At 43.3% G+C, this 22,418-nt stretch overlaps 1 protein-coding gene across 7 annotated transcripts in view; it reads right to left on the bottom strand.

Annotated features, from left to right (window-relative positions):
* The window catches only part of DTNB (dystrobrevin beta), a 196,097-nt gene that overhangs the window by 51,316 nt on the left and 122,363 nt on the right, over window positions 1-22,418 (bottom strand). For 5 of the 7 annotated variants that reach the window (XM_030491008.1, XM_030491010.1, XM_030491012.1 and 2 more), the window contains 4 exons: window positions 21,915-22,000; window positions 19,447-19,560; window positions 14,921-15,017; window positions 7,720-7,740 (listed from right to left, as the gene is read on the bottom strand). In XM_030491008.1, coding sequence (XP_030346868.1) covers window positions 7,720-7,740; window positions 14,921-15,017; window positions 19,447-19,560; window positions 21,915-22,000 — 318 coding nt within the window. The remainder of the gene's footprint in view (window positions 1-7,719; window positions 7,741-14,920; window positions 15,018-19,446; window positions 19,561-21,914; window positions 22,001-22,418) is intronic. The other 2 variants (XM_030491011.1, XM_030491013.1) reach the window with 1 other exon arrangement.

Raw genomic sequence — 22,418 nt, 5'->3', positions numbered from 1 at the left:
TAAATCCCCCTGGATGGACAGCACCAGGCCACCCAGTCCCCAGGCAAGCATCAGGAGAGGCTCTTGCACCTCTCCATTGCTCTCCTCCAGCAGCAGGTTTATGTGGAGCCACCAGACCCAGCCACCGCTGGTCTGTGTTTATTCGGGAAGGCTCTGACAGAAGTCCACAGTGTTTGGCCTTCATCATCTGCTAGACACAGCATTGGAAAGAAAAGCAGCAACCTACTTTGCCCTGCTGCTGACCGAGCCACGCTCAATCCTCTTAGCTCTGCCCGCTGAGCTCAACGCAGATGGCAAAAGGTGCAGGGGAGGGCAGTGTGAGCCTGGAGAACTCATTAACGCTCCACTGGTGTGGGGAGAGGGGCTTTCTTTCTCTGCAGACAGAAACCAGGTCTTCTGCAGACATCACCTCCATGCATCGGTCTATACTTCAATGCCACTGTGATAGGAAGCACCAACTCATGATTCTGGGATTCGTCTCTTACCTGACACTCAACCACCAAAGGAGAGTGAGATCCATCAGAGCAAACAGACTTCCAAAAAAAGTAATCCTGATGTGTATCCATGGCTATTCCCTGCCAAACCTTTCTCCTCATGACCGAAAAAAGTCATCTGCTAGGAGCAGTGCTGCCAGCTAAAGAGCAGGGTAAGGTCATCTTCACCTCCGATATCTGGCATCAGCACAGACCCAGCCTTCCTTTCTGAAATGTCTACTGACAGATATACTCTGTAAGTATGAAGGCCTGTTTTCCCTACATGACTTTAAATCTTTAACATCTAAATGGCTCTCTCATGAGCTTTTCTAGGTTTGGTATCCTGCAGGAAGCCCATGAATATGGCTCTCACTGTGCAGGCACCAACTCAAACCTTATTCTAAAGCTATGCCATCCTATCCTAGTGAGTTGAACCATAGGCAGGAGTATTTCTGGCACCAGTACAAGAAAAATTACAGTATCTAAGGCTGCAGGAGTAAGCAGCCTGATTTGGTTCTTTCCTTAAATTAATCCCAAATAGGCAGTTTAGTCTTATTCTACATCGTGCTACTCAGGCTGTTCAATCCTACCCTCCAGAAGGTAGTCTTCTACTAGTTTCAGAAAAGTTTTTCAGTTACAAGTATAAACAAATGTCATTCAAGCAAGTTGGGTCTTATTAGCTATACAGCTGGCAGACATAATCCATCAATGCTGAGAGCCTGCTAATCATCCCCAGAGACCAAAGGCACACCCTGCAGATGAATGAGGCCATGCAGTGTAAGAAGCTGACTTCCAGTGTTGAGGCACTAGGAGGAATTCTTCACAGTCTTGTTAAAATGCATCAGTATGTGATGTCGGGAGTCACCCAGATGAGCATCAGTGATCCACTCTGAAAAGCGTACAGGACCTTTGGCTGATGCAAAAATGGATACAGAACTGAACAGCAGTCTCAGATCTGGATATCAACACAATGAGACTTCTTCAACCATTACAGGGCTCTTCAAGGCTAGGAATTTCCCACTAACAGGTTTCTACATATCTTGGGAAAGGGCACAGGTATCACCCTAGCTTCTTGTCTAGGCTCAGCTTTGCTAAAGCCGTTGGTTAAGGTGGTTCACCTCCTTAAAGGAATATGCACTGCTGCCCTTGCACTTCTCAAGCTGACAGAAAGGTATCTATCATCTATATACTCTGAATCTGAATGATGGGAGGAAAGTGAGAACTCCTGACTCCTCTCCATGGGGTTAAGGAACAACCCTCCCACAATTTCCATGATTTCATAAGGACTGTTGGGTGAGAGCGTGTCCGCTTTTTCCGATTGGTAACATAACCTCGAAATTCATGAGCCCAATCTGCTCTGCTGTGTCATATGGTTCCCACCATCTTCTGAAAGGAAAAGATTTCCATTCCACTGTTTAAACACTCCCATGTGAGCTCCTCTGCTGTGAAGTCATTCCTGTGCCTGTTCGGCATTAGAGAAGTTCTCTTGTGTTGGGAGTACGAGCGCTTGATGCTCCTCTGGATTTGTTGTATGAATTGTTCTACACGCCAAAGACATCATATATGTGATGTACATCTTTCTGAATTCCTTTAACGTTTTTCTCAATATTGAACAGCACAGCTCCAGTGGCTGTTCATTGGACTATAAAACAAACAGGTTTTAATATTTAGCAGATTATTCAAGCCTCTCACCAGCTGTGACATGAAAACGATCCTGTTGTAAATTAAGGTCTACGCTGGCAAAGATCTTTATTACTGGGACACAACAGTCTTAGCAGTAGTAGAGAATAGTGTGGTGAACTATGAATACCATGTGGCTTCATACTCCATTACTGGAATAATATCTGTACACAATGCGCTGTTCCTCAAGGGTGTGACCAGGACTGGGGCCACTGATTCCAAGGGGCAGTCCTGCATGGGAAAGACAGTACAGAAACTTTCAAAATCTTGACAGGAGATCAACTCTGAACATGGGGCATGGAAGTTAATGGGCTTTCCTTAAATACCAGGATCAGGAATAGTGGCTCTCTCCTGACACAAACTCCTTATAGCTTGCCATGATTTTCTGACCAAGACTGTCCAAGAGACACAGAGCTTCTTGATGACTGGAAGAAGGGTAATATAACCCCCATTTTCAAGAAGGGGAAGGTGGAAGACCCAGGGAACTACAGACCAGTCAGCCTCACCTCTGTGCCTGGCAAAATCTTGGAACAGTTTCTCCTGGAAAACATGCTAAGGCACATGAAAAACAATGAGGTGGTTAGTGACAGCCAACATGGTTTTACCAAGGGGAAATCCTGCCTGACCAATTTGGTGGCCTTCTATGATGGAGCTACGGAACTGATGGGCAGGAGCAGAGCAGTTGACGTCATCTACCTGGACTTGTGCAAAGCGTTCGATGCTGTCCTGCATGACATCCTTGTCTCTAAATTGGAGAGACATCAATTTGATAGATGGACCACTCAGTGGATAAAGAACTGGCTTGATGGCCGCATGCAAAGAGTTGTGGTAAACAGCTCGATGTCCCGTTGGAAACCAGCAACGAGTAGTGTCCCTCAGGGATCGGTGCTGGGACCGGTCCTGTTCAACATCTTTGTTGGTGACATGGACAGTGGGATTGAGTGCGCCCTCAGCAAGTTTGCTGATGACACCAAGCTGTGTGGTTTGGTTGATACGCTGGAGGGAAGGGATGCCATCCAGAGGGACCTTGACACGCTTGTGAGGTGTGCTGTTGCCAACCTTATGAAGTTTAACCAAGCCAAGTGCAAGGTCCTACACCTGGGTCAGGGCAATCCCAGGCACAGCTACAGGTTGGGCAGAGAAGAGATTCAGAGCAGCCCTGCAGAGAAGGACTTGGGGGTGTTGGTTGATGAGAAGCTTAATATGAGCTGTCAGTGTGCGCTTGCAGCCCAGAAAGCCATCCGTATCCTGGGCTGCATCAAAAGAAGCGTGACCAGCAGGTCAAAGGAGGTGATCCTGCCCCTCTACTCTGCTCTCGTGAGACCTCACTTGGAGTATTGCGTACAGTTCTGGTGTCCTCAACATCAAAAGGACATGGAGCTGTTGGAGCAAGTCCAGAGGAGGGCCATGAGGATGATAAGGGGGCTGGAGCACCTCCCGTATGAAGACAGGCTGAGAGAGTTGGGGCTGTTCAGCCTGGAGAAGAGAAGGCTGCGTGGAGACCTCATAGCAGCCTTCCAGTATCTGAAGGGAGCCTATAAGGATGCTGGGGAGGGACTCTTCATTAGGGACTGTAGTGGTAGGACAAGGGGTAATGGCTTCAAACTTAAACAGGCGAAGTTTAGATTGGATATAAGGAAGAAGTTCTTTACAGTGAGGGTGGTGAGGCACTGGAATGGGTTGCCCAAGGAAGTTGTGAATGCTCCATCCCTGGCGGTGTTCAAGGCCAGGTTGCACAGAGCCTTGGGCGACATGGTTTAGTGCGAGGTGCCCCTGCCCATGGCAGGGGGGTTGGAACTAGATGATCTTAAGGTCCTTTCCAACCCTAACTATTCTATGATTCTATGATTCTATTCTGGGCCTTCTGAGAACATTTTTGTGACTGGAGTTTGGTCTCTCTGATCCCACTATGCTCAGTCTTTTGCTGGAGATTAAAGTCAGTTATCACAGTTTTCTGTAGGCACTTGGTTGTAACCTCAGCAGCCTAGTAACTTCTTATTAGCCTCCCAGGAGCAGCAAAGATCTTTACTCAATGCTTAGAGACGCTATCACTCTGGCTGCAGATACATGAACAAACCAGGTTAAGAATGGGAGTGGCAGGCTTAGCAGTGACGGGAAATCAGAGATTCCTAAAAAGGATGCTGATGTTACTGCTCTTATGCGCTGTCAGTCCCGAACCAATGATCATTATTCTGCCTACTATTTACCTTAACCCTTCATGTAAACTCATGTTGCCACCATATGATCAATCCATCTCATCAAGGGTTGAGAGGATCATCACTTCAGATCACTAAGACTTTTAAGATCACTTGGGCTTTCTCTTCCACAGAACCTAGATGGTGCTCCACATTTTCCGTCATACACGGTCCTGCTGTTTCTGGACTAGTCTGTAGACCTTTGTGAGGTACTAACCAGACTAGGCTCTTCTCTTCTAGCTTCTTTTTCCAAGACGCATGCCTGTGGACACAAGGATAGGGCTGGCTGAGCACACAGAAGACATAGAAAGGTACCCTTTCCTAGCTACTGCAGGGTTTTAAACACATGGAGAGGGAAGATGTGACTCCAGAGTCACCAAAACTGGTAGAGGTTCTAAAGGACAGTGGGATGTCTGATAGTAATTTTAAAGTTCTTCAGTTGGCTGTGTTTCTTCAAACCACGCTCTCGCAGATGTTCAGCCCCTTATTCAAGTATTTCTGTTATTGAAGTAGATGGATGATCATGAGGTCCTGAAGATATTTTGAAGCCAGTGTATGGTCCAATGAGTTCTTCTGGTCTTCAAGCTAGAGATATGCCATTACCCTCCAGAAAAGTGCAGATACAAATACAGTGTGTGATGTGTAGGGTTGTTATCAGCCACACCAAGTCCAGATGGAGACCAGTTCCCAGTAGTGTGCCTCAAGGTTTGATACTGGAGCCAGTACCATTTAACTTCTTCAGTAAAGGCCTAGATGAGAGAACAGCATGCACCCTCAACAAGTTTGCAGACAATGCAAAACTGGGAGGAGTGGATGATATAGCAGATGGCTGTGCTCCCATTCAGAGGAACCTTGAAAAGCTCGAGAAATGGGCAGATAGGAACCTCATCTAGTTCAACAAGGGATGTAAAATCAACTTCCTGGAAGGAATAACTCTGTGCATCAAGTGCGCTCTGGGGGCTGACAGGCTGGAAAACAGCTTGGCAGAAAAAGATGCTGGGGTCCTGCAGAGAAGCTGAACATGAGACAGCAATGCACCCTTTCAGCAAAGAAAGTCAACAGCATCCTGGGCTGCACTGGGAAGACTGCTGGCAGCAGGTCGAGGGAGGTGATCATCCTCCAAAACTCAGCACTGATGATGCTGCATCCAGACTGTTGTATCCAGTTCTGGACAACCCAGTGCAAGAAAGATTTGGAGCAAGACTGAAGCAAATCCAAGGAAGAGCCAAAAAAAGAGGATTAAGAAACCAGTGTATCTGCTATATGAGGAGAGGCTGAAAGAGCTGGGACTGTTTAGCTTCAAGAAGAGAAAGCTCAGAGGGATCTTATCAACACATACAAATCCCTAATGGAAGAAAGTAAAGAAAACAGAGTTAGATCCTTCTCAGTGGTATCCACTGAAAGGACCAGAGGCAATGGAACGGAAATACAGACATAAATGAAAATACACGAAATTCTGTATGAAGTAAAGAAAGAACTTTCTTATGGCGAGGGCACTGATGCACTAGACAGAACGGCTGCCCTGAAAGGTTGTGGTATTTCCATCTTTGGAGATACTCAAAACATGATGGAAGAAATTCCTGAGTGGCCTGCTCTAGCTGACTCTACTTGAGGATGGACTAGACGATCTCTAGAGCTGCCTTTTCACCTCAGCTATTCTGTGATTTCTCTGTGTTTCTCAGCCAAGTGGAGCATTGTATCCTGGGATTTCCAGCTTTTTCAGGCTGCACCTTTGTAGTTTAGAGGAGGGCATTCCAAGCTACTTCCAATCTGTGCTCCAAGTCCTTACTTCAGTCCATACAAATGTAAGGATGTAAAGTTTCAATTCCTACAGATCAATGATGTGTCCTTTGGTTGGTCAAAACCTGCCTTCTTGAGTTTCAAATCCTTTTGGCTCATTTGTCATTGATTCCAACAGAATAGGACTGGACAGAATGTCACTGTGTTGACATTATTTTAGCAATCTTGGCTCTCTTATCCTCCGACTAACATAATGTTCCAGTGAAAGAAGGAGGTAAAATTGGGCAAATTCTTCCTTTGATCTCATATTTACCCTTTTTCTATTTCCATAATCCAGATAAACAGCACAAGAAAAATGAGCTAATATAATGTTGTGTTTCACGCAGACAGTTATTCCTACCAATGATGCTGGGTAAGAGAATGACATACGACACAGCATTCCACTTGCACACTTAAAAGTTGGAAGACATGGATGGTGGTGTCTTGGTTGTTTTCCTTCCTCCAGGAAATTCCTTGAAGATTGCTGCCACGTGCTGCAATCTGGTCCCTTCATTAAGCCAAAGAATTTCTGCAAGGTGCCTCAGCAAACTTCACTGGCAGGACAAGCTAAAGATTAGCTGGGCTCCAAGAGAAGATACACACTTACCACCATCTTCTTGTTAAACTGATGACAGGACTTTAATAAAAGGCCATCTGGGAGTCACCAAAAGCCAATTTCAGCACATGTAGACCTGAAGTGTTTCAGCAATAGAAGCTACCCAAAGATATACAGTTCCTTACAAAAAACAAGTCACTAGAATTTCCAATTCATATATCCAATATCTAATTTGAGTATCTCATACACAACATGTATAAACCCCCAACAATGAGAAACACAGGATTAATCTTCATTAAATCTTTGTGTATAAAGAAAACCACAGTCAAAAATGCTGAAAATTTGTTTTGCTGGAGAGAAGATATTGAACATCTGTCTATTTCTGAGAAAAGCAAAAGGGCTCCCTCTGGAGTGGATTCCGAAATCAACACAGGATTTGGATTATAATAGGCGGACAGAGAAAATGAATATCAGTAACAAAGCAAATGCATTCTTGTCTCTTATTAGTTTACTCGTCCTGTTTACAATGAGCATACTGGGACTAATTCAAGGAGACTATATCATAACTGAATGATATGGATCCATGCCCAGAATATTAAGTCATTAATTAGTTTTCATGCATGGACTTGTATATGGCAAGGAGGCAAACTAAAGGATTCCTGAAGAGACAAGAAAGCTTTTTTTAGAGTGTAAAATACTCCAAAGAATCTCCAACAAGATAAATTGTGAAGCCAGCTGAGAATCCATATTTTCAACCCTGGATGGTCATGCACAATTCTATAAAAACCTAATGAATACAGCCACCAGTTGCGTACCCATGGCAATAAACTTAATTTGAAAGGGAGAGAGGAGTAACTTTAAGGACATATACAAAAACATGCTCTACTGGAAACTGATGAAGGTTGCTTTCAAATTTACAAGTGAGAAAGACCCCACATTCCCATGGATTATTTGCATACAATCCAATTAACATAAAATTGGTTTCATGCAGAAAGAAAAAAAGAGTTAGGTCACCTATAAAGTGAAGTCAACTTACTGCCTGCTTTTGCTCTTCTTCCTACAAATGTTGGCAAAAGAAAAAGGTGAAGAGAGAAACAGGACAGATTAATTATCATATGAAAAGGAAACATATACACACAAAATACACAACAGACCCAATGGAAAAACAGAATATGGCGAGTTGTAGAAACATCTGCAGACATAATAGGGAACAAGGGCATCAGACACAACAGCTGTGGTGGGAAAGCAAAGATGTCATTTATTTCGTGCTCAAAAGAAGACTCCTATCTGAAATGGCCTTCAATGTTGGCAAAAGTCAAATACACAGGATGGATATGACAGCATGGATATCTTGGATATAGGATAGGCTATTCAGCAGATATATTTTCTTTTACACAGGACCTTTACTGGCTTTTCTTCCTACCCTGTACTCAGAAATGCCTGTCTAGCTGTTCTCAAGGCCAGAAATATCAGGCCACCATCCTCTAAGGCCTAGAAGTACCATCTGGAGTGCACAACCGCTGCATGGCATTCGGTTCCCTGTGTGCTCAAATCTGCCATCACAGAGACCCAAACTGTCCTAGCCTGAGAGGCACAATATCACCTTTTTGGTCAGAGAGTGCCTGTTACCACTGGGCATACCACGACCTCTGCAGGTGGGATTCACAATGGTGAATTAGCAAGCTGGAGGCAGCCAGGGCTGGGAGGGAAGAAACTGGGAGGCAAAAGCACTAAAGATGCAAGGACAAAGATGCAGAGAAAACAATCCCATTGTTGCAATGCAATGTTTCTCAGTATGGATCGCTACTAATTTGAAAGATGAGAAAAGGTGAAATATGAATTAATTTTTCCACTTTTGAAACAACATACACTGTGACCCTTCTGGGCCAGTGGAGTCACAGCCATTTCAACCATATGAACGTTCCTTGGAATGAGCAAAATACCACATAGTTGAGAGTTTCTTTCATAATTTGAAAGTTTTCATAGATTTTCTCCTCATAGAGAAATGTGCATTAAAAGAAAGGCTGGAAGCATGTTTTTGATGACTCTCATCTACGCAGAAACAGCAGTTACAGCTTTTTCAGGGTAACTGTTCCCTCTGACAGTGGCTTTGCACAGACTGCCAGTGCAGGGGCAGCAGGACCACTGGTAAGCATGTCTCCTCAGAAATTCAGGTCATGGAATTAAAAATTTCACAGAATAAAAGCTCCTTCTGGCCTTGGCATCCATGAGCTGACTTATCCACCTTTCCTCATTTATTTCCCATCTGAGCAGGATTAACCAGAACCTGCCCCTTAATTTAGAGAAGCTTCTTCTCACTACTCTACTAAAAAATGTTTTCCCAACTCTGCACTAAGGGCACTACAGAGGTATCTGAGAACGACTGCAGAGAATTCCACATTTCTGAGCAGATGCTTTTGGTTTTTTTTCTCCCAAGACCTGGGGTTCTCTCAGGTGTGTATTTAGACTCTGCTGTAGCAGATGTGTGGTACAGCTCCACTCAACCATGGATCAACATCAATATTGGAGGCCAGTGCTGTCCTCCCCACACTCCCACATGTTTCCAGTTGTTCCTCCTATCAGCACTGGGAGTTGCAGGACCAGATGGTGAGCTAGGTCAGCAAAAAGATCTTAAATGATCTCCACTCTACAAAAAAGTTGTTAGCTTGAAAAATGAGGCTTTAGCATTAACTACAGATGTGAAAAAAATACCTCAAGAGGCATGAAGCTTTGCTAGAAGAACTGAGCAGTTATTAAATAAATCATCAAATCAGCTAGTGAGGAAATTACCATTGAGGAAATGGAAAAAGTGAAATAGGATATGCTTGCTGAATATCTATGTAGCTGAAAGAAAAAGCCCTGCAAGAAGGCAGACACCACTGCAGACGACTCATTAGGAGAGTGCCAGCTAATGGCACTAGGTGATCACAGGAGACTTCAGAAAAAAAAGGAAAACTAAGCCAACAGCCTGGATGAGGAAAAGGAGATAAAAAATATTGGGAGAAAATTGCTGATGACAGTACTGACAGGTCACTGTTTGTCCCAGACAGACAGGCTCCCTCTTGCATGCAAGGGGCTTCATCTGTTCAACCAAAGGCTGGCTGGAGTAGCCAGAGAACATGAGGTTGGCAGCCAATGGGGAGCCCTGCAGCAGCCACTGCAGCAGCCCTGCAGATTCAGAGGCTATAGTATTAAACTAAACCCTGCAACTGTTCTCCAGTATGATCTGTACATGTCTGTGCTGTTAAAACACCTTATCGCCCAACCAGGGTGGCCCTATCCAAACTGACCCCCAGGAATGGCTTTGGGCATGTCATCACCCCTGGGTGGTAGTTGCAGATGGTTTGGGAAAGCACTGGTAGCTCTGATCCAAGGGCATGTCAGTGACCACACCAGCAACAGAACAGGTAGGTGAGGGCCTGTCCAAGGAATGCTGTCTGGCACTAATGAGCTCACCCAGACAGATACCGCAGGGGTCTCATAAGTGCACAGGAAGACACAGGAGAAGATACTAATGACAGCACTTAATGAAGAGGTGAACAACCAGAACTTACAAAATACAGGCTAGGTGGAGAATAGATGGAGAGCAGCCCTGAGGAGAAGAACGTGGGCGTGTTGGTTGATGAGAAGCTCAACATGACCCAGCAGTGTGCGCTTACAGCCCAGAAACCAACCATATCCTGGGCTGCATCACCAGCAACGTGACCAGCAGGTCGAGGGAGGGGATTCTCTCCCTCTGCTCTGCTCTGGTGAGACCCCCCCTGCAGTCCTGCATCCAGCTCTGGGGCCCCAACATAAGAAGGACGTGGTGCTGTTGGAGCGAGTCCAGAGGAGGCCACGAAGATGCTCTGAGGGCTGGAGCACCTCTGCTATGGAGACAGGCTGAGAGAGCTGGGCTTGTTCAGCCTGGAGAAGAGAAGGCTCCAGGGAGACCTTCGAGCAGCTTCTAGTGCCTAAAGGGGCCAACAAGAAACCTGGAGAGGAGCTTTTGACAAGGGCCTATAGGGATAGGACAAGGGGGAATGGCTTTAAATTGACAGAGGAGAGATTGAGATGAGATCTTCGGAAGTTGTTCCCTGCGAGGGTGGTGAGGCCCTGGCACAGGTTGCCCAGAGAAGCTGTGGCTGCCCCGTCCCTGGCAGTGTTCAAGGCCGGGTTGGACAGGGCTTTGAGCATCCCTGGGGCACTAGCAACCAAAATAGTCTAGGGCCTTTCTCTGCTCTGAGGCCAGCTATCACAGCATGACTTGCTGTGGGAAAAATGAATGGACCTCCAGAGAACAACTATGTCCTTCCAACATAGGAAGAGGGAGCTGAGTTACCAAAATTTCAGATAACCAAAGTTAGGTAATATCTGAATCTAGTTCTAAATGGTGAAATGAAGACAGCATTAAAAATGTAAAAAATACTCCATAAGAAAATGGAAAAAAACATAAAAGCTTAACAGCTGATGTAAATTATAAACGAAAATTTTTCAAGAGCACCACATGATGAGAGAAGCTAAAACCTTGTGAGAAAAAAAATAATCTCTGGCAGGGCTAAAACCACCAAAAAGGAGAATTTGAAATGAACACAAATATCAGAAACAAAACAAAGCCCAAGGGTGCATACTGCTTCTTGTCAGTCAGGTAAACTTCTCAGTATGGGAAGAGGCATCAGTATTTCTGTTTTGTATTTGACTAATAGTACTTTCCCCTTGTAGTTTCTATCAGCAAACAGTGAAGTACCTTCCACTAATAATGAGAAAAGGTGTTCAAAAGTATCTACTAGAAACACTATTTTTAGATCAGCAGGCCTGGGTAGCTTGCGGCTGGGATTCTTCAAATAAATTACATGAGGAGTTACCTAGTCCAGGGAAGGTAATTTTTAACAGATCTTGGAATACCCAGGGCTGGAATGTGCTTTGTTGCACTGATAGTCAAAATGAGATGTAAAACAACTTAAATAAGCATAAAGATCTTACCCTGTCATTAATTTATTCAATGTACCAGAAATGCTGACACAAGACTCAACTAATAAGTAATATACGAAGCATTATAACTTCACGGAAAGGAGCTCTTGCCAAATAAATATGGTTTTGCTATTTGAATGTATTACAAGTTTGGCTTCTGAAGGACCTGTGCAGATGTAATATATTTTCATATGAGAGGATTTACCCATGACATTCTCATTAGCCAGCTACCACTATATGACATAAATAAAGCACTTTGCAGTGATTTATTTACAAATCTTTTGCAGCTCTTACAGAGTAAGATCTGGGTAACTGGCAGCTTTCAAAAAGCACTCACTGGTGCAGAAAGGCACAAGAAGGAAAACAGTGATAGAGAATAGCGAAACTCCTCCTGGAACTCTCTGTGCAGTGTTGCTAAGGTTCAGAGAAGAATTCAACATAGAGTTTGTTTTTCCCAATTTTAAAAATGGTATTAAAGATCTGGAGAAGGCAAAGAAATCAACCATAAAAAAAGACTGGAGTACAGTACTGGGAGAAGCTCAGCAGAGTTCTACTTGTTTAACTGATTTAAAAATCAAGATGAGGAGTGCCTTCACTGAGTTGAATAATATCTGCATATTAAAAACCAGGGGTGCTAAAGTACTCCTTAATTTAATAGAGGGAGAACCACATGTACCAAAGCCAATGGGTATAAACTGAAGTTAAGTTAAATACATTAAAACTGAAAATGAGGCATAAATTTTTAATTGTGCAAGAAAATTTGCATTGGCAGTGAATTTTCCATTTTTTGATTTCTGCAGTTTGAGAGCAGATGTCTTCTGGAAGAGGCTTTAATCAAAAAGAAGCTGCCAGGCTCCATAGAAAGCTCTTCAGAGGAAATGCAAAGAGCCATATTATGCAACATGTAGAACCAAATAATTACAATAAGTCACAGGCTCAGGGGATAATTCAGGCTGTAAGGGACTTCAGGAGGCCTCTAGTCCAGCCTCCTACTCAGAACAGGGTCAACTTAATCTCAGACCAGGTTGCTTCGAGCTCTGTCCAGCTGGGTCTCAAGAAACTCCAAGGATGGAGATGGCACAGCCTCTCTGGGCTCCCACTCCACCATCTTCATGGGAAGAAGTTTTTCATCATATTGGGTCCTATTTGCCCTTACAGTGTTGAAACAATTTTGGGAACTGGGGGAGTTAATTAAAAGATACTAGATTTAGAAAGGAAATCTAGTAAAAGCCAGCTTCTAAACTAACCATTGGTACAATACAGCCTAGAAGATGTGACTGAGGTTTCTGTAAGCTCATAATTGAACTACATGACTCAACTTAATGAATGGGTCCTAAAAACATTGGTTTATCAAATGTGAGTCAGTTATGAGTCCCTTCCCTCTTCTGCAATCCTCTGTCCTCCCTCCTGTGTCCCCCCAGTTGCAACAGCTGCCACTCATGCTCTCTTTCCTCTGCAATATCCTGCAATAGCCTTCATGCTCTCCCCATCAGTGTTACTGGCACCAGTGTCCTCTGCTGCTCCACACAAGGCGCTGCTCCACACAAGGCCATGTTCATGTGTCCAACCAGTCGGGTGAGAGGAAACACACACTGTTTGGGCAGTTGGGAGATGAGAGTAGGATGGCCAAGCAGGCAGATAAGGCAAGGTGCTGCCTGCCTGCCCGCCTGCCTGCTGTGGCTTGCCTAGCACATGGGCAAAGCTCTGCAGGTTGCTCTTCAGCCTGTGCATTGTAAAGGTTCAGAGCAGTGCATTTGAGAAAGCTAGTCCACCCGGCCTTTCAGGCTTTTGAGGTGGAAGAGCAGAAAGTCAGGACAGCTGACAGAACACTGCTCACTCTAATGAGATGAGAGCATTGACATCAGGTCGTGTTGGGGAGAATTGGTTTGTGAAGGCTTACAAGTGCTTTGAGAATCATAGGGCCTACAGAAAACTTGCATTAGAGCTTTTCCTCATGTTAAAACAGACATACAAACAGATTTTGTTATAAGAGGCTCCTCAAATATGTGCTGGGAAAACGCTCAGACTATGGTCACATGAACCACAAAGAGTCAAACTGTTTGTGATGGAAGAACATTTATGCTTTCTTAAATCTAAGTAATTCAGTTTTGGATGTCCATTTTCAGAGGTATCACACTTCAACTTACACAGGGTTAAGGTCTGAAGAAATTGAGGTGAATTTAGTAAGTGATTGTCTTCAATATTTTGTCTTCAATATTTAAGAGAGACATTAACAAGCTGAACAGGAAACAAATACAGCATGTAGAACCACTGACTTAAACAAATAATTACTTCCCAAATATTAATACTAACTATGTGCTCAGCTGCACAGGGAAACTAAATAAAACAGCCACCTCTGAAGAGTATCTGATAATAGCCTCTTTTATATACATTCTTTTTCCAGAATGCAGACCTAATCTGAAGAGTGACTGCACTTTAGATTGACAGACGATGTGAATTCATTATCACTTTAAAGTGCAGACAAGCTTTAAATGTTAACTATCAGGATGTGTCTACAGCTAATCCATAAACCCATGTGCTGCTCCTGCCAGTGCCATTGCTGTGATCCCTTGCCCACTTCTCCTATTTCCTATAGCATCTTTGTGGCATCTTGTTTTAGACCAAAACCATTTTAAGCAAGGACAACATTTTGCCACTCACTTAATAGAGGCTCTTGTGCAATTTAAAGAATGGTAAGAATAAACACATAATAGTATCTCAGACTGTAGTCATCAACTGTGAGCTCATCTCTAGCAGGACTCAATAAATCATAAATAATGTACACTCATCAGAAATCCAAACAACAACATATATTATAGATCAGAGACAATACCATCATACTCTAAAGCAAAAAATCTCCACAGACATTGCAGGGTTCGTGTGATATTACCTGGTGTGACAAAAACACCACGCCACCAGGAAGATGCATCCTGTATTGCCATAACTACAGCTTCCCATCTATTTTCCAGTTAAAGGTGAAAGAACTGGATTGGTACCCAGAAGAGCATGCAGCTGATTATGAAATCTAATATTTCTTTAAAGCCTTCCAAATCTTACAGGTTCTTGATATTTTAACTAAAGCAGCAGCATATGAACCTGAAAACCCATTAACCATCTGCACCAACACACAGAGCCAGCACGGAAATGACTTTTTGCAAATTCCTTCTATTCCTCATGAAGTATTTATGATGATACAACAGCAAAGCATGAATCTCACAGCAGCAACAGTGAATTCCAGGCCTGCAGAAAAGAAGGACGCACTGCATTTCTGACAGGAGGTGGCTTACTTTGAGCAGTTTCATCAGCCCTTCAAGCTGCACCATCAGTTCTCTTCTGCTTTCTTGAAGAGCAGACATCCTCTGTTCCAATTCATCCTTCCTCTGTCTGTTCAAGTTACATGAAAGAAAGAGTCAGAAAATAAACTTTGGGTATTTCAAAACCACTTTAGGAAATTCACCCATCCAACTGCGTCTTTGGTTTTCATCACTCCCCCTTGCTTCCAATTGAAAAAAATGGAGCAAAGCACAGTACAATGACCATGAAACCTATGTATAACAATCATGCTGTTCACTTAAAATCCAGAAACCTGCCCTCAGCACCTTGGTAGTAGGCAGCCCTTTTCAAAAGCACTGCATTCTGAGAAAAAGAGCCCACTTTTCCTTTTAAGAGCTCTCTTAACGACAGCTCCAGGCACCCTGCAGAGCTTTCAGACAAGCAAGAATGAATGATGGGAGGAAAGACTGAGGAAAAAAAAGGAGGAGAAAGGGCTGCAGGTGTTTGGGAAGGAAAAGCTATCACCTGTCTGGATGGAGACTAAGCAGAGCTATTTCTGTCCATGAACGTAACATATGGTCTTTGACATATTTGCTGTACCAGAACCCAGGTAACAACAAAAGAAGATAATAAGTGACCTTCCCTTTCCTTGACATCACAAAACCACTGTATTCCTATCGATACCTGTCAGTAAATATGTGAGATATTTAAAGCAAATATGTGAGATAAATTAAAGTAAATAAATATGTGAGATATTAAAGTAAATATGTGAGATATTTAAGGCAATATCACTGTTTGGTTTTATTTTATATTTAAAAACAAAGAAGTTACTAATATAAAGAGAAATTCAAAGACAAACATCAGCATGTCAGCAGTTCAGTGTCTTATATGATTTAAGAAATGCTGGTCCCCACAAATCCCAGTCATAGTAATGATAAATGATTGTAAGAAAAATAAAAATATTAGAAAGGCTTATTTATTTATGTATGGTTATTTTTGTGGACATCTGAATGTTCTAATCCAAAGTTAAAGGCACCACATATTATAGACTGTATTTTTAGGTGTCTTGGGTTATATCTTTGTTCTCATGTGATATACCATGGATAAATCATTCTTGGAATTTTAATAACCAACTAGTTGCAGATACACCAACTGGACATCAGAATATGGAAAAGAAACAGGCCATTTACTCAGACTGAATAATGCCTTGTTGTCTTTTTGTACACCATAAGCGTACACCCCATCCACAAAACTGCTAAGACTACATAACAGAATTAACTTATTTCTGTACTGGTTCTTAAAAGGACAGAGACTGTGAAGTATTAACAATCCTGGGTATTTCTTTCAACATCATTTTGTATTTTGAAGAATGTGGTTATCAAATGCTGAAACATATCACAAAAATAAGGTGATAAAGAGAAGATTACTCATGCCTGGTCACCTAGAATGTGTTAAAAACCCACCACAGACATAGTTTTATCTGTCTATACCATCCTTTTTCTCTATCTAGGTCAGTTCAAAGTCTGTAGCTTTTATTCTATAGTTATTTCATAGAATCATAAAATCACAGAATGGTTTGGGTTGGAAGGGACCTTAAGGCTCATCCAGATCCAACCCCCCTGCCACGGGCAGGGACACCTTCCACTAAACCAGGTTGCTCTAAGCCCTGTCCAACCTGGCCTTGAAAATTAGCATGAACATTATTTAACTAACATTCTGGTTAACAACTACAAATAATGTAAAAATCAATATATTAAATAAGTATAGCACTCCAAATATAGTTGTTAATGAAGAATCAACATCAACGTGTATGTCTGATTTCGGTTGATGTTACTTAATCTCTTGTTCAATGATCTCCACTGAAGAAAGAGGAGGTACTGCTTATCAGTGACAAAGGGTGTTAAATATTTAAAAAAACCCAAAAAAGATAGATCAGCATCTAGCAACAAATGGCAAGATGCAGTCTGAGGCAGACGCCTGGGGCAAATGGAACCAGTGTATGAATGAGCATCCTTTGGGCTTGCAGCAGAGGCAGGCAAGCACATCTGCATTACAAGGCAGGAATCCGTAAGGATAGTGGGTACAGCTGCACTTCCACCAAGGTTACATTTGCCAGCAGTGTGGCAGAACTGACTCATTTCCTTGGGCTGCACTTGCAGATTTTTAAACCTGGAACACTTTGATTTTCCATGGATTACCTTTCTCACGTTTCACAGCCTAAATTCTACACAGCAGCTGAGATCGTTTGGTAACGTGCTTACATATAATCATAGGCAAGGTCAACACATGCTGCTCACAGGCTTGGGGAAAGTCTCCTTGTTAGCTGTGACCTTGTGAAGTACTTTCACGTCACAGATAACTTGCTAATTGTGATCATCCACTGTGATGGTACACAGTCAAGACAATTAATGCACACTTTGAATTTATTAATGTGATGTTTGGTGGTAAGAAAGCTAACACTAGTTCGATCCACAGCACCAGTGAAACTACATGAGCCAGTGTACTCCAGCCTGTACACAGAAGAGATGCAGAGGACTTAGGGAGAACTTGACAGCAAGCTAAAGGGATAGCTGGATGTTTGGCAAACCTGCTTTATGGAGATACTGAAGAAGTTGAAGCTATTTACGGAAGATGAAGAGGGGAGGGAATCAAAATCTCTAAACACTTACACACAAAAGAGGAATTTTGAAAAAGACTTTTTTAGTGCAGTAGACAAAAGCATGAGGAAAGGTAAGGTCTGAAAAACAGCACTAGGCTTATGAAGGTTAGAAATGACGTGCACACTTTTAGTTCTCTGAGCACAGACAAGGCACAGAAGTTCATTGATGATCACATTAGCAGTGTCGGGGGACGTGGTATTCTTTCCACCTCTAAAATGAAAGCTTGAACATCTGTCTTATGTGGCTGCTGTACCTCAGTTTAAAATTTTTCTGCAGGAGTGCAGCGACGAAAAATTTCCCGGCCTGTGTTACACAGAAGGCCAGACGGGACAATTATGATGACTTGACAGGCGTTACATGCTTAATTCAACCTTTTTTCCTTTCACAACTCTTCTATTTGCCAGTGGTGTTTTCGATATTTGAAGGCCAGAAATGGCTACAATTTCAGCTTCTTTTCTTCTTTAGCAAAATACAGGCCATCTAATTCCTCCTGGTTTAGCTCTGTTTTGTTCCCAATAACCTGTATTTTTGGAACAACATCTAGGGACTAAAAACTCTATCACTGCTCTTGAGATTATCCCCTTGCTTTAAAAAGCATGGGCTGTATTTGTGGTCTGAATGTGGCTGGTTTCCAGTTTAAGCTCTTGGCTCTTATATCTTTGTCTGCTGGGTCAAACAGCATGCCAAGTTGTCCCACAATCTCTTTTTTCTTCACTGCTTGCATAACATTTGTGGGCACCTTCTGCATCCTCTGTGGTATTTTAAATGTTAAAAAAAGATACACAAAAAATGTTAAATGTTAAAAAATATATACAGCATAATATATAAAGCATAAAGCAAGAAAATCTATAAGCCATTAGGTAACAGAATGAAAAATGTCAGTGAGATATCAAAATGTGCTATAATGTAGCAAATTCTGTATGAAAAAGGAATGAAAGAGGTTGAAAGCCTCAGATTTTGCAATATGGGGCTGGATGATATCTTGCAGATGCTGCCTGCCATTGCAGTAGCTCCATCCCAAGAGCACTGCACTTTTACAGAAAACCTTTAAACGTTCTTGGGAAGCACAACAGCCGTGCCACATCCAAAGCAGGCGGGAAAAATTTACTGTAAGGAATGAAACACAAGGCAGTTTGCAAAGAGCTGCTGCTGCCAAGAGCTTGAATTTTAGAACCTACTTTATATTACAGATGGCAATTTTGAAAGTTGTGCTCTGAATTAACTGGTAATAGACGATGAAGTAAAATATAGCCAGAGAATGCCCCTATGACTACCCAAACTATGAAATACTTTATTCTGTAATACTGACAATATTTCCCTGTCACTTCAAAATGCAAACTTAATCAAAGATCCTTTGAAGATTGTTCTCCAACTTCGGATGTACAACTGACTATTTGTATGTATGAACTTAAAGAGTTTCACTGACTAATCGCATAACTGACATTTCTCTTCAGCTCTACTCCTTTGGACAATAAAAGACAAGCAGTTACTGCAATTTATGATAGTTTTTTTCAATTGGTTTTTTCTTTACAAACAGTTTTCTGAACCATACAAATAGAATTAATTTAAAGAGACATTTTTAGAATCCTAGAATCCCAGAATCACAGGTTGGAAGGGACCTCAAGGATCCAAAAAAGGCCCAGCCTTTTTTGGCAAAGCAACGTTCTTGGCAAAGCAATTTTTATTTACTTCTAAATCCACCTAAAAAAAAGGCAAATTGCAAAACATTGTCAGTCTTTGGCATTCAGCATTTTAAGTAACACTCTAAGGCTACTGAAGATACGCTTTTCCCAGTAACAGCCATTGTGTCTGGGCCACACAGCAGACCCACAGACTGAGTGGCCCAGGTACCGAACGCACACGAGCTTTAGGTATTTTACCGTAGAAGCCTGAGTTCAGCCAATAATGTTGGATTCTGCTGAGCTTTCTCAGGGGTGGGTTGAGAGGCTTGTTCGTGTTCCAGCCTGAGACGCTGAATTTCTTGAAGTATCTCTCTATAGAAATGACAGAGGGAAGATTAAAGAAAAAAAGGTCAGCCTCTACACCACTCTTAAACACTGTTACAGCCCTTCAGGCACCCTGTCTGTCAGTCTGCAGCCTAAGGACAGCAATTTTGTTCACATATGACTGGCAGAGATTCAAAACCAAGGCAGGTAAGTTAGGGCAGTCCTACGAATTGCTGTAATACACACAGGAGATTACTTAATAAGAAGTATGAAATCACTTGTGCCATGCGCTGGCAATGTCTCTCCAAAAGCTTTTTATGCAGAATGGGCCCAGAGACTGTTCTAAGAGGAAAAAAGTTCCATTTTCAGCACAACCTGCATTGCACAGGCTGTAGGAAGTGCTCTGAAGCGGCACCACCAGCATCGGCAGCCATGCCAGCATGAGTTAGCTTCCCACTCACCTTTCCAAGGGCCCCTGGCAGGTCAGCAGGAATAAGGAAAATAACAGCTTATAGTAACAGAGACAAACTCATGAGGTCCCAACAAAGGGAAGGCGATCAGCCAGCAGCCCAATTAAGGCCGCTGTGTTCTGCGTAGCTGGGGGCGAGGGAATGTAGCACTGACGGCCAAGGACTCACTTATTAAAATGGAAATGAAATCCTTGTGAGAGTGAAGATTATAATCTCTAACTCTCCCACCCTGCTCTTTAAAACTGCTGAGCTGCTCTCCTTGCAAGGCTTCATACCAGCACTGATTGAGATCTCCCTTATCTGCGATCTCAATGAATAATTTCAAATACCCGCAGGGTCTCTTGGTAGAGTATTGAAGCTACGACGGTGCAAGAATTGAGCTGTTCCTGTGCTCTCCAGGAACTGGTTCTCCTCCAAGCTAACCTGAAGAAGTGTTTTTACCTGGTGTGCTGAGGGTGCGTTGGCAAAGGGCTGTGCAGGCAGCAAGCTCATGCATGCCAGCTAGGTGCAGCTGGAGCAGAGGGAGATCCAAGCAAGGCTATGGAGAGAGCACATCACCAGGCACCCAGAGAGGCTCCATGGGTAACCGAGGGGCTGAGGGTGCTCAACAGCACATGGGGTTTACAACTGCTCAACTGCATACTCTTTAGAGCTGCACCCTCTTAACCAGAAAAACACGACCACAAAATGTAGGTGCTGAAGAAGCAGGTAAGTGCAAATGCAGTATTATGATAAAAAAAGAGCATTCTCTTCTTAACAATCCCTCTGGAGCAAGAAGAATCACAGAATCAGTGAATGGTTTGGGATGGAAGGGACCTTAAAGCTCATCCAGTTCCAACCCCCTGCCATGGGCAGGGACACCTTCCACTAGACCAGGTTGCTCCAAGCCCCGTCCAACCTGGCCTTGAACACTGCCAGGGATGGGGCAGCCACAGCTTCTCTGGACAATCTGTGCCAGGGCCTCACCATCCTCACAGGGAGCAACTTCTGCCTAAAATCTCATCTCAATCTCCCCTCTGTCAGTTTAAAGCCATTCCCCCTTGTCCTGTCCCTACAGGCCCTTGTCAAAAGCCGCTCTCCAGATTTCTTGTAGCCCCTTTAGGCACTAGAAGCTGCTCTAAGGTCTCCCTGGAGCCTTCTCTTCTCCAGGCTGAACAAGCTCAGCTCTCTTGGTCTGTCTCCATAGCAGAGGTGCTCCAGCCCTCAGAGCATCTCCGTGGCCTCCTCTGGAGTCAGTCCAACAGCTTCACGTCCTCTTTATGTTGGAGGCCCTAGAGCTGGATGCAGGACTGCAGAGGCGGGCCTCACAAGAGTGGAGGAGGGGGGAGAATCCCCTCCCTCAACCTGCTGGTCACGATGCTGGTGATGCAGCCCAGGACACGGTTGGGTTTCTGGGCTGCACACTTCCAGGTCATGTTTGGAAGAAGGAAACCATCTCCTAAGCCCATCTCTTCTTTCTTCCGGGCCTCTCAGTTTCTTCAGATATTTTTTTTTTAGACTTACAGAATGGAAAAAATCCCCACTTACTCTTCTCAAGCTGAATTTACCCACCCCAGCCTTCCAACCTGCTTGCTCCACTATGTTGCAGCTGATTTATCTCCCTGCTGCCACCTGAATGGCTTGCCCCGCTGTGAGATGTCTGCTAGGTTTGCAGATAGCAATTCAAGATTGCAATGCAGCTCCTGATGCTCAGTTAAGATGATTTTAAGATCAGTGAAGATCAACCTGCTCCCTGGGGAATAAGGGCACTGCAGCTGCATCCGCACTGAGCTAATTGGTTAATGAGGCAGCTACACCTTTCAACAAAAGATCTAGGAAAACAAACTGGTTAATATAATACAAAAGGTTAAAACCAACAAAGCACAGGGACTGAAGGCTCTTCTCGCCTCAACTGTTTTCCTATAACAGTGCTGATCAAAGCTTGCTTTTTACCTGTTTTTGTTTTCCAGCTCTGCTATTAGCTGTCTTTGTTGTTTATTGGCATCAAAGCTGAAACCCAGGTCTGTCGGAGGGCGAGGCTGGTGGATGAAGAACAGAGAAAAATTAGACAAAATATTCATTACCTGTTAACCCCATACAACACGGTTTGGATCCTGCCCCATAGTTCCTCAATGCTGTGGTATGATACCTACAGCCCAGGCTGCAAAACTGTGAGAGCAGCTGTACTGAGATGGACTACGGGAACACATCGGGATGCAGCTTATGGCTGACTTGATCTGATCTCAGGGTGGGCGGCTGCTGAAAGGGTGACCTGGCTCATCATCCTATGTCTGAAGAACTTTATTTGCTTTTTTTTTAAAGACCTTCAAAAAAAACCCAAAAAAACCCCCAAACCCCAAACCCAAACCACCATACCCATCTGTTCCTAAAGAACTGACAGGCTTCCCCGGGAAAAAATGCAGTTATACCTTTTGCCATAAAGTCTTCTAGCAAAGC

The sequence above is a fragment of the Strigops habroptila genome, chromosome 6, assembly GCF_004027225.2.
Source record: "Strigops habroptila isolate Jane chromosome 6, bStrHab1.2.pri, whole genome shotgun sequence".
Taxonomy (NCBI): Eukaryota; Metazoa; Chordata; class Aves; order Psittaciformes; family Psittacidae; genus Strigops; species Strigops habroptila.
This window is presented reverse-complemented; position numbering and strand designations above follow the sequence as displayed.